This window comes from Gymnogyps californianus, chromosome 5, assembly GCF_018139145.2.
Source record: "Gymnogyps californianus isolate 813 chromosome 5, ASM1813914v2, whole genome shotgun sequence".
NCBI lineage: Eukaryota > Metazoa > Chordata > Aves > Accipitriformes > Cathartidae > Gymnogyps > Gymnogyps californianus.
Window position 1 is genome coordinate 60,756,983 of NC_059475.1, and position 13,953 is coordinate 60,770,935.

A 13,953-nucleotide genomic window follows, 5' to 3' on the forward strand; every position below is an offset into this window, starting at 1 on the left:
TGTCTGACTCATTGGATCCTGAGTTAGACCTTTTTGTGCTGACCTGTGGTAGTTAAGCTAGTCTGTGATGTTGAAACAGAAGTGCTTGCTATAGTTGCAGTAACCATAGTAAATTCTTGGTGAATGACGGGTCAAGGGAAGAAGCAGAGTCACTTGTTAAAGCTTCCTCATTAAGCATAACCCACACCAAAGAAATCCTGTGTTGAGGTGATGTGGGAAAATTAGATTTGAATTAATTACCTAGGAAAGTGGGGTACCAGCTCTCCCCAGTTAAGACTGCCTTGCTGGCAGATACATCCAAAACCCATGCATGGTTTGTCCCTACTTTGCAGTGTTGTAGCAGTATCACAGGAGCTGCAGGGCTCTTCAGGGACGCGATGGCTCGCTGGCATGAATGCAGCTCAACAGCAGCTCGGTGCATCAACCCTTCTTCGTTAAATGCCCTGCAGTGCCCCACTTTCTCTTGCTACCATTTGATCCCTGTTGGAAGCTGGTCAGGAAGGGTGGCTGAGCAATCTGCGGCTTGGGGGAGAGCTACAGATGTGCAGATGAAGTGGAGCATCCAGCTGTTTCAGGGGGGCCCAGATATATAATTAACCTTTTCCCCTTAATGAATCCCTCCTCTGAATCTAGTGGGCTGGAGCAGCCTGGTCCCTGTGGTGTCCTCCCCACTGCGTGGTGCTGGAGAGGGGACTGCCTTCTCGGTCCCCTTTTCCTCTCTGCATGGAGCCGAGGAGAGCAAGACAGCCCTCATGCAGATGTGCAAATGGAGACAGAGTGAGTGCCACCGAAGGGCTTGTCTCATCTTGCTGGTGCCATGCCACAGCTGCTGGAATGTGGTTGCTAGCTGTCCCTGGAGAGTAAGCACGCCCCACGTGGAGCATGGCGCTGTGCGGGGACAGGAGACAGGACAGGGTGTGCAGCATTGTGCAGTATCTTGTATCATCTTAGGGCAGCTTAAGCTTTCCTAGTTGCTGTGGCAGCATAATACTGCCTATAATTAAGGACTAGCAAAACAGTGTATGCTTTAGGTATATCCCATTTTGCATTCGCCTGTAAGGAGGATAAATTAGAAGATAAGCCTGAATTTAGTAGGCTTTGTTCTTGGAAACAGAAATGACTCTCAGGACAGCATGTTTAAGAGCAGAACATCATTACTGGTATCATTGCTAATACTGCATCATACATTTACACAGTGCTTTATCAGCATATGGTAAGCCAGGCTCCCTGCTGTGAAGAGCTCATCCGTGATGACTATGAGACTGACGAGGCAAACAGAGATGAGACACAGAGCTGTAGTTCAGCAAAGGGAGGAGGTAAAGAAATTGGAGTACCTGAGAGGAGAGGGAAGGTAAGAGTTTTGGACATTGGCACTGCTGCGTTAGAACACTGCTGAAAGCATGAAAAATGTCCCAAAGGCCAAATGATCTGTGATGAGAATATGACTGTTTAATTAGAGGCGGGAGGCATTGAATGATCAGCCAAGGTGGAGAGCCCGAAGTGAGGATTTGAGAGAGCCTCAAAGGGAATTGGCTGAGAAAGAGGGGGTGGTGGTGACCAGATGAAGGAGCATTGGGCATCTAGCATTGCCTTGGAAGACGAAGCTCCCCTGTATAGAGGGTTAGGGATCATGGTGTGAACCAAGGAGAAATCGTGCAAGGCATCAGTATCAGGGAGATGTTTGAAAGGAGGAGTCTTACCTGGATAGCACAGGCCACAGGGGTTGTGTGGGAGCAGGTTGTGCTGTGCTGGAGGTGGCAAAATGAAGAAAGGAGGGAGCCTGGTGCCAACCAGATTGGCAGGAAATATGAAAAGGAGGAGACGGTGAAAGAGGGGAAAAAATGGATCTAGTGATGTGAGGACCTCATGGTGAGGTTGGGATTTTGGAGAGGATGTTCTAGGTCTTTGCTCCAGCTTCATAGCAAAAGCAGAATTGGGGCACAACAAAACACTTGCAGTGTTTCCTGCTGACCAGATGCCTTAAAGATCTTTATCATGTGAGGCCACCCCTGAGGAGGGCTGATTTTTGTCAGCCCTGGGTGCCTTGATGGATGATATTACAGGAGGTTCTGGAGCACCAGAGGCAGCCCCCCCAGGAGACGTGGCGACTTCTTGAGCTGCTCTAGGTGGTTCAGTGCAGACTGCTGTTGCAGCAGTTAGGTCTTGGATTAGCTCTGTATTCTGAGACATTCATGATGCCCAGGAGGAAGAACAAAGCAGAATAATTTAAAACAGATGTGCTCACAGATGTGTTGGAGGGGAGAATCTGTGCCTTCAGAGCCACCCAAGTTTGAATTTATTTGTGGGGGTAAATGGTGGTCAGTGGAAAGGATTTTAAACTAGGGAAAAGTCTGAGGTATTTATGGATAATCTTGACTGGAGTCATGCGGATATTTCTTCTTACTTTGTCCTCTGTCTGATCTTCTGCTTTCCTGAACTTAATATTCTCTCCCTTAATTTAAGGATTTTTGATATGATCCTTTCTATATTTTTCTCATTCATCCATAGCTGAACGCACCTGATTATTCTGTTTTCCTGAATATATGGAATCTCACTGTTGTCTGGCTACCAGAGTCTCTTTTTCCCTTTGGCTTCTTCCCTTCTTTCTGCCCTTCGTAGCTTGTCAAGAGGAGCACTTCACCCGCCTCCCCCCCATCCCAGCCCTCCCAGTCTGCCTGCTTTTTTGGTTCCTGGACTGCTGAACACCAGTGCTTGCTCTGACTCCGTTATTTGGGGCTCCTCAGCTCGGCGGCAGTGGCAGCTGCGCCGGTGGTTTTGCTGCAGTGGGAACAGAGCATTCCATAGGTAAAATGATAACGGTGACTTTCCTGTGGGGATGTAATTTGACAGTTTGCACCTGTTTTGCAACTTTATTAGTGACTTTCAGACTCTTCCAGTAAGATATTTAACTATTTTAATACTTCGTTACGACAGACAGACTTAGCAGGCGAAATAGTAAAATCAGACTGATAGTTAATTGAATATTTACTTCTCATAGCTGACTTGCGGTCACTCTAACACTCGGTTTACTCTGTGCAGGATGTGGTTTGCAGGGCAGATGGACTTTGAAGTGACACTGTCTCTATTCTGAGCTAGACTGCTTTGCTTACTTGTGATTGTGGCAAAATAAGACATCCCACATTATCATTTATAACAAAAATGAAAAGTCAAGTCAAAATAATGCACCAGCACTATAGCTGCAGTGCTTGATCAACTGCAGGATTACTCTGAAGGTACTTTTAAATTATTTGTGAAATAGCAGTGAATTTTGGCTTTCTAAAACTTTCCTCATCTTTCCTGCTGGTGGATGGAAGATGTTTCTTTTGGCAGGACATGTCAAAGAGCTTAGCCAGTACCTCACTCAGCATCAGTTAGTGCTGCTTTGCCAGTCATCACAGAGTGACACTCTTGGGGTTGCTTTCTGCTTTGTTGGGCTTTTCATGTCCTCAGTGGTGGAGCTCACTTATTAAGAAGCACTGCCCTATGGAGTTTTTACTGGGAGGAAATGACTCAGTGGAAGTTAATCAGCATAAAATGAATCTAATCTAAACGTTATTAGTGAAGCTAGTTGGAGTCCAGGGCAAGCTTCAGAATATTCTGTGATAATGTGTCTCGAGCAGGTCTTCAGGAGTTGCATATTTCTGCTGAAATTTGAAGTTACCATCTTTGGGTCAGAAATAGTCAAATCTCTCTGTCTGCAGTGATGGAAGAACATGCATCTCACATTTTCCTGCTAAGTGCTATTTTAAATGGTGCTGCAATTTCAGCCTATTATACCTCTGAGAAGTATCGTTTCAGAACTGATGTCAGTTAAATAAATGACAGGAATGCTGGGCTTTAAGAAGCCCGTGTGTCCCTCCTCTGTTTAAAAATACTTATTGGGTGGGCATACGACTTCTGTACTTGGGTGATTTCTACTGCATCATTCAATGCTGTCAGTGACCATTTAACTTGCTAACAGTAAGAATAAGTAAATGCCCCCCTGAGAAGTTGTTTGCTTGGCAGTATAGGTGTCAAGCCTTTGACTAAGCATCTGAAATAAAACCCAGCTAAAGCGGGAATGGATCCTCTGTGGATTTTCTAGATGTGCACTAAAATGTGGAACTGAGATGTTGAGAAAGGTATGTCTGTGGGGATGGTGTGTTGGGGCAAAGGAAGGTAACCTGAAAACATACCCCACCCCAGAGCTTTTATGGTAAAGCAGGCTTTACAGTCACAGATGCTAACTTGTATTCACACTGCTATGTGTGATCAGGAATGTGAAAATACTGAATTTCCCCCTCATTCAGTCCCTCTCTTTCCTGTCTGATATTTGCCTGAATCTAGTGCTTCAGATGAACCCTTCTTAGCCATGTCCTGTATTTTATCTCTCATCCTTTCTACTCGCAAACGTGCCTGTTTCTTCCCTGGAGCAGCCTGAATGAGCAGAATGCTTTTGCTTTTCATACCAGATTGTTTTTGATGAATAGCATGGAGTGTAATAGCCTTTGTAACAAAAATAATTTATTGCTTCGTAAGTAATTTTGATACTGGCTTCTTTCTGTATACTGGGAGCTCATATTACAGGGCAAAATTTTAAGTGATCTATTTAAGTAATTAATAATGAAGGGCTAGTTAGCACCATTGTTTCTGTTTTGTTACTTTGTAGTTTTAAAAATGTCTTTATTACTTTTCCTTGATAGAATACAAACGAGACTAGAATTTTATTTTGCTCAACCTGACTGTTTCATGAGTCTATGTCTCGCTGGCAAATAAGCCCAACTTTTTTGCCTAAGGAGTGTGCTTGGATTGATGCAGTTCTGCCTGCTTTAGCTCAGTTAGTTCATGAAACAGAGCAAGGAAATATTGCTGGCATTCAGGTAGCTGTATTTTCAATATGTAGCTATCTATGCAGCGTGCAGCCCGGGAACTGACATATTTCTGTATTAGGTGTTGACAGTCTTGCTTACATAAAGATTAACCTATACAGGTTTTCAGCAGTTTGTCATATGGTACAATTGTAAACAGCGAGTATGGAAGTACAGCAATATGTTCACCTGCTCTTGCTTTGTTTGACATGATTAGTGAACAGAGCTGGAAATGGTATGTGGCAGGCTGCAGTGACTAGCTGTTATTCTGGTATATATATAAAAAAGTCAGTTCCTGAACCCTGGTCCTGGCTGCTGAAGCAATGTTCTTTGGCCAGAAAAGCGTCTTAAATCTGCAAGCTGAAGAGAATGTAGAGCTGACATCACTCATGACAATTTTGTAGCAGCAATCTCAGAAACTGGTTGTTTGGGAGAGCAGAAAAAATGGTTGGAGTCTAACAGTCAGCACTCATGAAGATCTGCCCTTTGGTGTTTCTTAAACCAAGGCAAAAATCACGGAGAAAAGCTGTGAAAATTCCTTCTTGGATTCCTGTATGCAAATACTTGAATGCTTGAAGATGGGCTTGGTTGGTTGCTTCTGTTTAAATAATAATGTGTAGCTGAGAGGAGGGATCAGCTCTTGGGTCTGTACAGCATGAGGAAGCTCTTCTGATGTCAGGGGTACCCTGCAGGTTTGTTTTAACTTGTCATCTTCCAGAGGTCTTTTGAGTTTATCCCAAAGTCTCTTTGCCTGGTCTTTCTGTATGGTGCCTGAATTCAGGTGAGTCTCGATTACTGCTCACTGATGCATGAAGTCTTGATTCCATACTTTATGAAGATGTGACTAGAGTAGGGGGAGAGCAACAAGGATGGTTAGAAACGAAGGATACTTGACATGTGAGGAAAAGTTGGAAGGATTGGGACTTTTTAATTTGTAAAAGAGAAGACTGGGGTGTGGTAGTGGTCTTCAAACAGGTAACAGGTGCTGCAGGAGAAGGAAATAAGCTCCTCTGCAGGTCTGCTGGGGAGGTGGAGGGAAAATAAGGAACATGAATTCCAGCAAGTCAGATTTATGAGAGACATGAGGTGTGAATTTTCTAACACTAAGGCTAGTTAAAAACTGGAATTGATTGCCTCGGGAGGCTGTGGACTTGCTCTCATTGGAGATTTCTAAGAACAAGTTGGACAAATATATATTGGAATGTATTAGGTAAAGTTCATCCTACCATGGAGCATTGGGAAAGTGTAGATAACCTCTTAAAATCCTTTCTGGACCCGTCTTTGATCAGCTGTGAGCAGATGATGTTCCTAATATGTCAACATAGCTGATTTTTATTTCTACCTTGCTGATTTTAATAAGAGATAGTAAGAGAAAATTAAGAGGTCACTCAAAGTGAGAGGCTGAAATTCAAGCCTGAATTGCAAGATTATGCTATGTGCAAGAGGCAAGGCATGAACTTAATTTCATATTGGAGATACTTTCTCTCGTAATGTTGGCTTGGTAATATCCCCACAGTATTAGATGTGGTTTGACATTTTGGAATGTTTGAGAATAATGGTTTTCTATTGAAACTTTATTACCATCACCCATTATAAAAATGCCATTGTTTGAGGCTGTGCATTGTGATCCAGATGAACTAATTATTTATTGAGGAAGTTGAACTACTGAAATAAGGAACACTAATTGTTTGTTCTTCCTGGCAGTGCTTCTCAACAGCATTGCTGGGACAGCTAAGCAAACAAAAGTTTGGTGCTATACTTGTGTAATGGTACTAACATGAGGAAAGCCTTTATATCCTCCTGAAGCTATATATGCATCACAGGAACCTAGTAAGCTTGTTCTAGGAGGAAGAACAGACCATAACCTCAAAATGTAACGTATACTTTATAAGTGACTCCTTGGACAAAATTTACTGTAGAAATACAGATAGTGCCTGTCCTTTCCAAACCTTCATGACAGATTTAGACATTCCCTGTTTTCTCTTTAAAAATGTCTCTTTCTGAACCAGATTTTATTTTCCAAATTGAATGCTGTTAGTGGAAAAGGATACCTTGTTTATTTTTAAGTTTGCTTGGAGTTTTGGGTAGCAACTGCACTGTTTCATTGTGCTAGCTTTCTAATTTTAGAACCACAAATCAAACAGTAATAGCGATAATAAAAGTAATAATGCCAACCAAGTTTATTCTGTGAGTTGCGGAAGGCTCGGGACAGAGTGCTGGAGGGTGTATTATAGGACATCCGTCTATTTGTTGTCTGTATTGACGAGTAATTAAGGAAACAATAACTGGAACTGCAGATACAATGACAGACTGTGACTTTCCCACTGCTTCCTTTGGAGCTGGTTTGCAGTGGGAAAGGCTTGGGATATTGGTTATGTGGCAGAGGAGTGATGCCTTGTTGGGCTGGGGACTGGGAAAGTTTGGAAAAGTCTTGCTTTAGGGTAGACTGATTCCCAGCATAAACTTGCGTCCAGAATTTTGCAAGCTTTGCAGAGGGTTCAGAATCAGGATAAAAATTGCTCCCATGATGTCTGTCAAGGTCAAACCAAAACTCTTGAGTAAGTGTACTCTTGAGTAAACTCCAAAGTTCAGGATATTTAAGGCTTGGACTGTACACTTCTTTGGCCTTGACCCTTTCAGTGAAGCCCTTAAGCATTCTCACATTATGAATAATGACAGTGATCTCTGAAAGATAAGGCTGGCTAATAACACTAAAACTGTTAATATGTAATGAGTCATGCTGAAATGAATGTGCAGAAGTTTTCTTTTATTATTTTTGTCAGTGGAGCTTAATAATGGGAAGCAGGACTCCCAGTTCTATTTCTGACTTGTGGCGGTTTGTCCGTAAACCCACTGTGTCAGTTAAATCCTCTGTATCTCTCTCAGTTGCCCCATTTCTAGTATGCGTCCCAGAGTATATTTCACATCACTCTTCCTTCTGAAGCTTAGTAAATTCCACAAAGTGTTAAGCAAAAATTTTATGGTTTTGGATAGTTATAAAAATTTCAAATCTAGTTTTCTTTTTTGTGGAGAAATTATGCCCAGAAGGAACACTGTTCTTTAAGGATTTAAATTGTGCTGTTTACTTTCACAGCTATAATGTGCAGAACGTGTGCAGTGAGTGTAAGCTAGAAGCAGCTTGCTGTACATCAGAATATCTGAAATGTCATGTTAACTACATAGGCAGAATTTAAAATAAAAAATTGTATGGTTCTTTTAATGGATAGGCTTTGTAGCTACTGTTGTTGCACAGTCTTATTCCCTAGATGCTGAGCATTATGTAATTGATCTGGCCATGGTTTTCCTCACTGATCTCATCCATGCATGGCAGAAAACCTAATAATCTGTAAATTGTGTGGGGGAAAGAGCAGGTTAGAGACTGTCCCTTGTCATTTGATATTTGAGTGCCCCTGCATGTGCCTTATATTAGTTTTATTTTCTACTGTGACACTTAGCTATGAGAAAAGAACTCTCCAGAGCATCTTAAAAGACATCTTCTATTAAAGATGGAAAGAGTTAAGCCAAACACAGACAGTAGATCTCACAGCCGGAGGTAAAAATAATGTACATGGGTGTCTCTCATGCTTTAATTAGAAGAGAGGCATAAGAGTGTGGAGCTTAGGTTCCCTTGCAAGAATGTTTTGTAGAAGAGTGCTTGGTGGAGGTTGAATGGGGAAAGCGAAGGTAGGTGGAAAGCATACATCTGTGTCAAAGCTGTGACAAAATGCGTGGAAAATGCCCAGAAAAACAAATGATTGTAACACTTAAGTTTTGCATAGTATTCCCTACAGGTCATAATTTTCCCTGTGAGGAAACAGAAGTTGATATTGGAGAAGGTCAGACAGCCCACTGTGGTGCTGAAGATGGATGTGAGGGCCTCCTGTGCAAGATTAAATTTGAGAAAAAGAAGCAAATCAGGAAATAGGCATGGCACGCCATTAGGCTCCTACAGAAAGTGATCTGGTGTGAGCCTGACTTCTGTCTTTCTGGTGCTAGGCAAAAAGAGCCCAGTTTATGAGAGCTTTGCCTTCCCTGTTTTCATGGGACAAATTTGCCTTGGGAAAAGGAATGCTGGAGAAAAAAAAGAACTGGAAACTTAGGTGTAAATTCAGTAATGGGTTGTTGGATAAGGACTGCAGAAAATCCAGCACTCTGGAGTGTCTCAGAAGTGGCTCTCTGTAAATACATACTCTCATGAATTTTACTGAAGTAAGGAGTTTTGTGAAGTTGGATTTTGTTTAATTTAGTTGGGCCCATGTCCAAACCAGCTTGGCCTGTATTTTGGCCTAATGAGTACTTGGCTGGGATGCCACCAAGTATATTGTTGGTGCTGCAAGAAGCGCATAAGGGTTGATGAGTCCTTATGTGGTGCTCTTTGCCTGGATGTCGTGGTTTAACCCCAGCCAGCAGCCAAGCACCACGCAGCCGCTCCCTCACTGCCCCCCCCACTCCCAGTGGGATGGCGAGGAGAGTCGGGAAAGAAGGTAAAACTTGTGGGTTGAGATAAGAATGGTTTAATAACTAAAGTAAAATATAATACTAACAATAATAATAATTAAATATAATAATAATAATAGTAATGAAAAGGAATATAACAAAAAAAAAAAAAGGGGAAAAAAGGGGAAAAAACCCCCAGTGATGCACAATGCAGTTGCTCACCACCCGCTGACTGATGCCTGACCAGCGATCCGCCCCTCCCGGCCAACTCCCCCCAGTTTATATACTGGGCATGACGTTCCATGGTATGGAATATCCCTTTGGCTAGTTCAGGTCAGCTGCCCCGGCTCTGCTCCCTCCCAGCTTCTTGCACACCTGCTTGCTGGCAGAGCATGCGAAACTGAAAAGTCCTTGGCTTAGGATAAGCACTACTTAGCAACAACTAAAACATCAGCATGTTATCAACATGATTCTCACACTAAATCCAAAACACAGCACTGTACCAGCTACTAAGAAGAGAGTTAACTCTGTCCCAGCCGAAACCGGGACACTGGACCAGTCCAGGAGCCCACGCAAAGCATATGAAGGCTGCTGCCCAGCTGGCTTTTGTAGTAGTTAAAGAACTGATTGTGCTTTTTATAGGAGCTGAGGATGACAATTACTTAAATTCATATTCAGAGTCTACAGTTTGATAGTGATGTTTCGTTTTGCCTAAATTGCCCTATTCTTTCCATTAGATCCTTAACTTTTCCCTTTTAGAAAAAAAAACAAAACAACAAACAAAACCAAACCCAACAAGCTGTTTGATACTGCTGGTACAAGATGTCTGTGATGTTCCAACTCCAGAAACAACCTCATTTTAATGTCGGGCAAAGTAATTCTTGCGTTCAAAGAGAGAGAGGTTGTAATTAAGCTTTGTGCACTGCTACCTGAGAAAAGATGCTTTTTAAATGTGAACCACACACATCATTATTAGTGCAGTTGGCCTGTTGCCCATCAAAGCACTGATTGTTTTCTACAACAGCTACTGTAGCTCCTCTGCTTTTTCAGTTTCCTGTTATCTCACATGGACATCAGCAGTCCCTTTGCCAAATTTCTTAGTAATATCGTGGCACTCCAGACTCATAGGAAGAGGATTTATCAGCACTACAGCAGTTAATTGCTTTAGCTAGCATATGGCACTGTCCTTTGAACAGTGGAGAGGCAGAAAGTGTGTTAATACTGTTGGAAGTGAATCACTTTGAAAGTTGTTCTATCTTGGTGGGGAAGTTAAGACAACTAGTAATGGATTTGGTATCTTAGGTCTGCTTTTTGAAATGGTCCAAAACTGTGTTACTGAGCTATTTTGAGAGATGCTATACTTTAAAAAGGCTGAATTTTCTGTTTATTTGTTTATATACGTTGCTTAGCTTGGCCTTTTTGGGTGCATTTACTCATTGAGTGTTTGTGCTTAGTTAGGTGCTTGAATACACAATTCCTGAGTAAATCTGTCCTTTGTATCTCATTCTCTTTCGTATGTTTCCCAAAGGAGCTCCTTTAGCCAGATCTATTGAAGGAATAATTATTTCATCAGGATTTAATGTATACCTTGATTGCACTTTGAAGACATTCTCTTGAGGAGTTTTTATCATTTCAACAAGGGATCATAGCATGTAAACAAGGAAATAAACATTATCTTTCATATTAATCAACAAGATGATTAAATAATAACCACAACTGTTAATTGGTACTTGGAGATAGAGGGTAATGACTGTCATGAGTTCCACAATGAGAGTGCGAACAGGTAGAGAATCTTTTCTGCACAGTAAAGCTGCATATAATTCAGGAGGCATTACGGTTTTAATGTGCAGCTGCAACCATAGTGAAGTTGTGCAACAGTTTGCCTGGTGTCCTATTTCAGGCATATGTTTTCATACTGAATGAGGTATTAGCAAGGGGATTTGAGATTTAGGCAGTTAAATCAGTTCTCATTGCCACCAAAACCCCAAGGTTCTGTATAAACCCATGCTTGCAGTGTTTTGCTTCGCTGTGAGATGCCATTCCTGCTGGTTTCAGGATGCAGCAGGAGTCAAAAGCTGCTTCTTTCCTCAGAGGCAAAAGTCCAACTTGTCCCTCACAAGACAGTTGCTTCTGGCTCCCTCCGAGTTTGGAACTAGAGCCTCATTTTTTCATCACACGAGTCTTTGTCTTTTTCTAAATAGTGCAGTGTTTGTAGAGGGAGAAGGAAGAACGTAGGGGGTCTGCACTTCTAGAAGTTGATGAAGTAGAAAGAGCCTGGAGTTTAACACACAAGTTTGGGAATATAGAGCATAGGACTTGGAATTTTGGAGATCGGTATTGAGAGTCCTGCCCCTTGTACTGACTAGCTGTCTAATCTTGACCCAAGTGAGTAATTTTACTCCTCAGACACAACCAGTTCTCTGTACTGTATCTCATTTGAAGCCAATAGTGCTGCTGGAAGAAACGGCAGCCCTCCTGCTCTCAGTGTTCATTTTTGCTTCTAACCTACCATAAATATAAGCAAAGGAAGAGTTTCCTTCTTTGATCAGCTTACTAAGCTGACTCAGCCTGAGGCTGCCTGACGACTAGATTCGTGGCAAGGTTAGGGATCTAGATTTACCCTGAATTAGGTATGACAGCAAAGCACTGCCTTAGTTTCTCCATATGTCTGTTGCTTATAATACTTCACAGATGCTAGTGCCAGTTTGATCTCACCGAAAAGTACTTGTAGGTCCTGGGCTGAAAGGCATGATGAAAATATAAAGTAGCCATTGTATAAAGAGGCTTTTTGTCATCACATATTTATAAACTAATTTGTCCAAAGTGACAAGCCTTATATTGCAAGCATGGACCAGAACAGTGATTTGTCCCCAGAAAACCTGTTGACGTCAGTAGCATTGTCTCAGGTTGCCCACAGATGCTGGCAGTGTAACACTTTGCATTTTTGCTGGCTTAACGGTCATTCAAAGTAATGTTAAAAGATAGCATGTTGGATGCTTTTACAATACGTATCTGAGGGTGGGCTATCTACTGACAGTCTCAGGGTCAGATCACACACATCTTATTCAGGTGGCAAAGCTCTCCTTGGCTTTGACAGAGCTGAGATTTCACCCTCACTGCCACCACCAGTTGCCCAGCTTGTGCTTGCTAACACATATATTTATTCTACTTAACTCTGCAGGGTGATTTTTTTCCCATGTGAGTTTTGCTGTGGAGTCGAGTTTCTGTTTTTGTTTCTTGCTATACTGTTTGGTGTTGCTGATGGGGAACAGCAGAAAAACTGATTATGTTCCTATTCTTATTCACAAGGAAGAATGTTACAATTTTAATTGTATGTTTTAATTTTTCCTTCTTCTTCATCTTTTATGTTTTGAAATTCTGCATTTCAAAAGCAGGATCATTATCATTCAGAACATTAAAGCATGTCTTTTTAATAGCTTTCCCTTTTAATGTGGAAGAATGTAATTGAGGAGGAAAAACCAATCTGTCTTGAAGGAAGTTCTCTGTTATCTAAAGACTTTCAGTGCAGCCAACAAGAGAGGATCTTGAGCTCAGCTGACTTGGAATGTTATCCTCTGCCTTGAGTAACTTGTAGAGTACAAAGAACCACTTTCATAATGTTATCGCCAGCAAAGTCCATCTGGTCCTGCCAGTGACAAGGGGATTATTTCAGCTTTTTATTACGTCAGTGAGATTTTAGCATTTTAGGATTCAGCTGTCAAGCTGTTGGGGGAAAGAGGGGAAAGTTAGATTATAATTGAATCTCTGTTGGGGGAGAAATTAACTGACTATTTTGCCAGTAATTTTCTACCCATATTTCCTTCTATTAGTCTCCTGATGGTTTGTCCTTATGAAATCAGATTAGAACGCAATGACTTGATTTGTTAAGCAGGCAGTGATGACAATGAGCATCTGTTTGTCTGGTCCAGATTCCCATTAACACCTAGTAACATTGTCCTTTCTTGCTATTACTTTTATACAGAGCAGCACAGAAGCTTAACCTGTCTTCGAAGAGAAAGAAATACCATCCGCCCCTGCCACATGCACACAACTTCTCTATTTATGCTACTAACTTTAGTGGCATCCTGCAGCTCTGTCCTCCCCCAGCACCGCCATGCCTTCTGAGAGCCGTGTCCAAAATCAAGGACAACCCTGGCATTGGAAAGGTAACTTCAGATTTCAATTTTTTGAAATAGTTTTCCAGATGAATTTTAACAGGGCTGGAAACTTTCAGCCTAGAACAGGGTTGGCTAGGCTCAAGGGAAGGGTCTTGGGATAGAGAGAGCGCCACATCCATTTGAATGTGCCTGAGAGCTGTTATCTCCTGTTGACTTTGGAAAGAGTTGGCAGGCTCAGAACAGATTCAGTGCTAGAGTGTTGGCTTCCTTGAAGCCAGTTAACATCAGTGACAACAACATTGGCAAAGGTTGTTTTGTCCTTCCCTCTATTAAAGTAAGAGGCAAAATTTCCTTTGACATCATTGGTCCAAACCCAAGGCGCATAGAGGCTTCACCTTTGGCAGAAGTAATCTGTGTTGCCAGCAAGGCTCAGCCGCTGGTGCTGGTGCTGTCTGTCTGCTTGAGGTTAAGGAGATAAGTTGAGGGGGCTTTGTTTCCCTCTGCGTCACATGTCACTGTAAATCAGGAGTATGGAAATGAAGTAGCAGGAG

General features: G+C 42.1%; 1 protein-coding gene across 1 annotated transcript in view; it reads left to right on the forward strand.

Annotated features, from left to right (window-relative positions):
• KIF26A (kinesin family member 26A) overlaps positions 1-13,953 on the forward strand; it is a 103,993-nt gene that overhangs the window by 59,196 nt on the left and 30,844 nt on the right. The window contains exon 5 of the mRNA XM_050897629.1: positions 13,267-13,450. Within this exon, the coding sequence (XP_050753586.1) occupies positions 13,267-13,450 (184 nt within the window). The remainder of the gene's footprint in view (positions 1-13,266; positions 13,451-13,953) is intronic.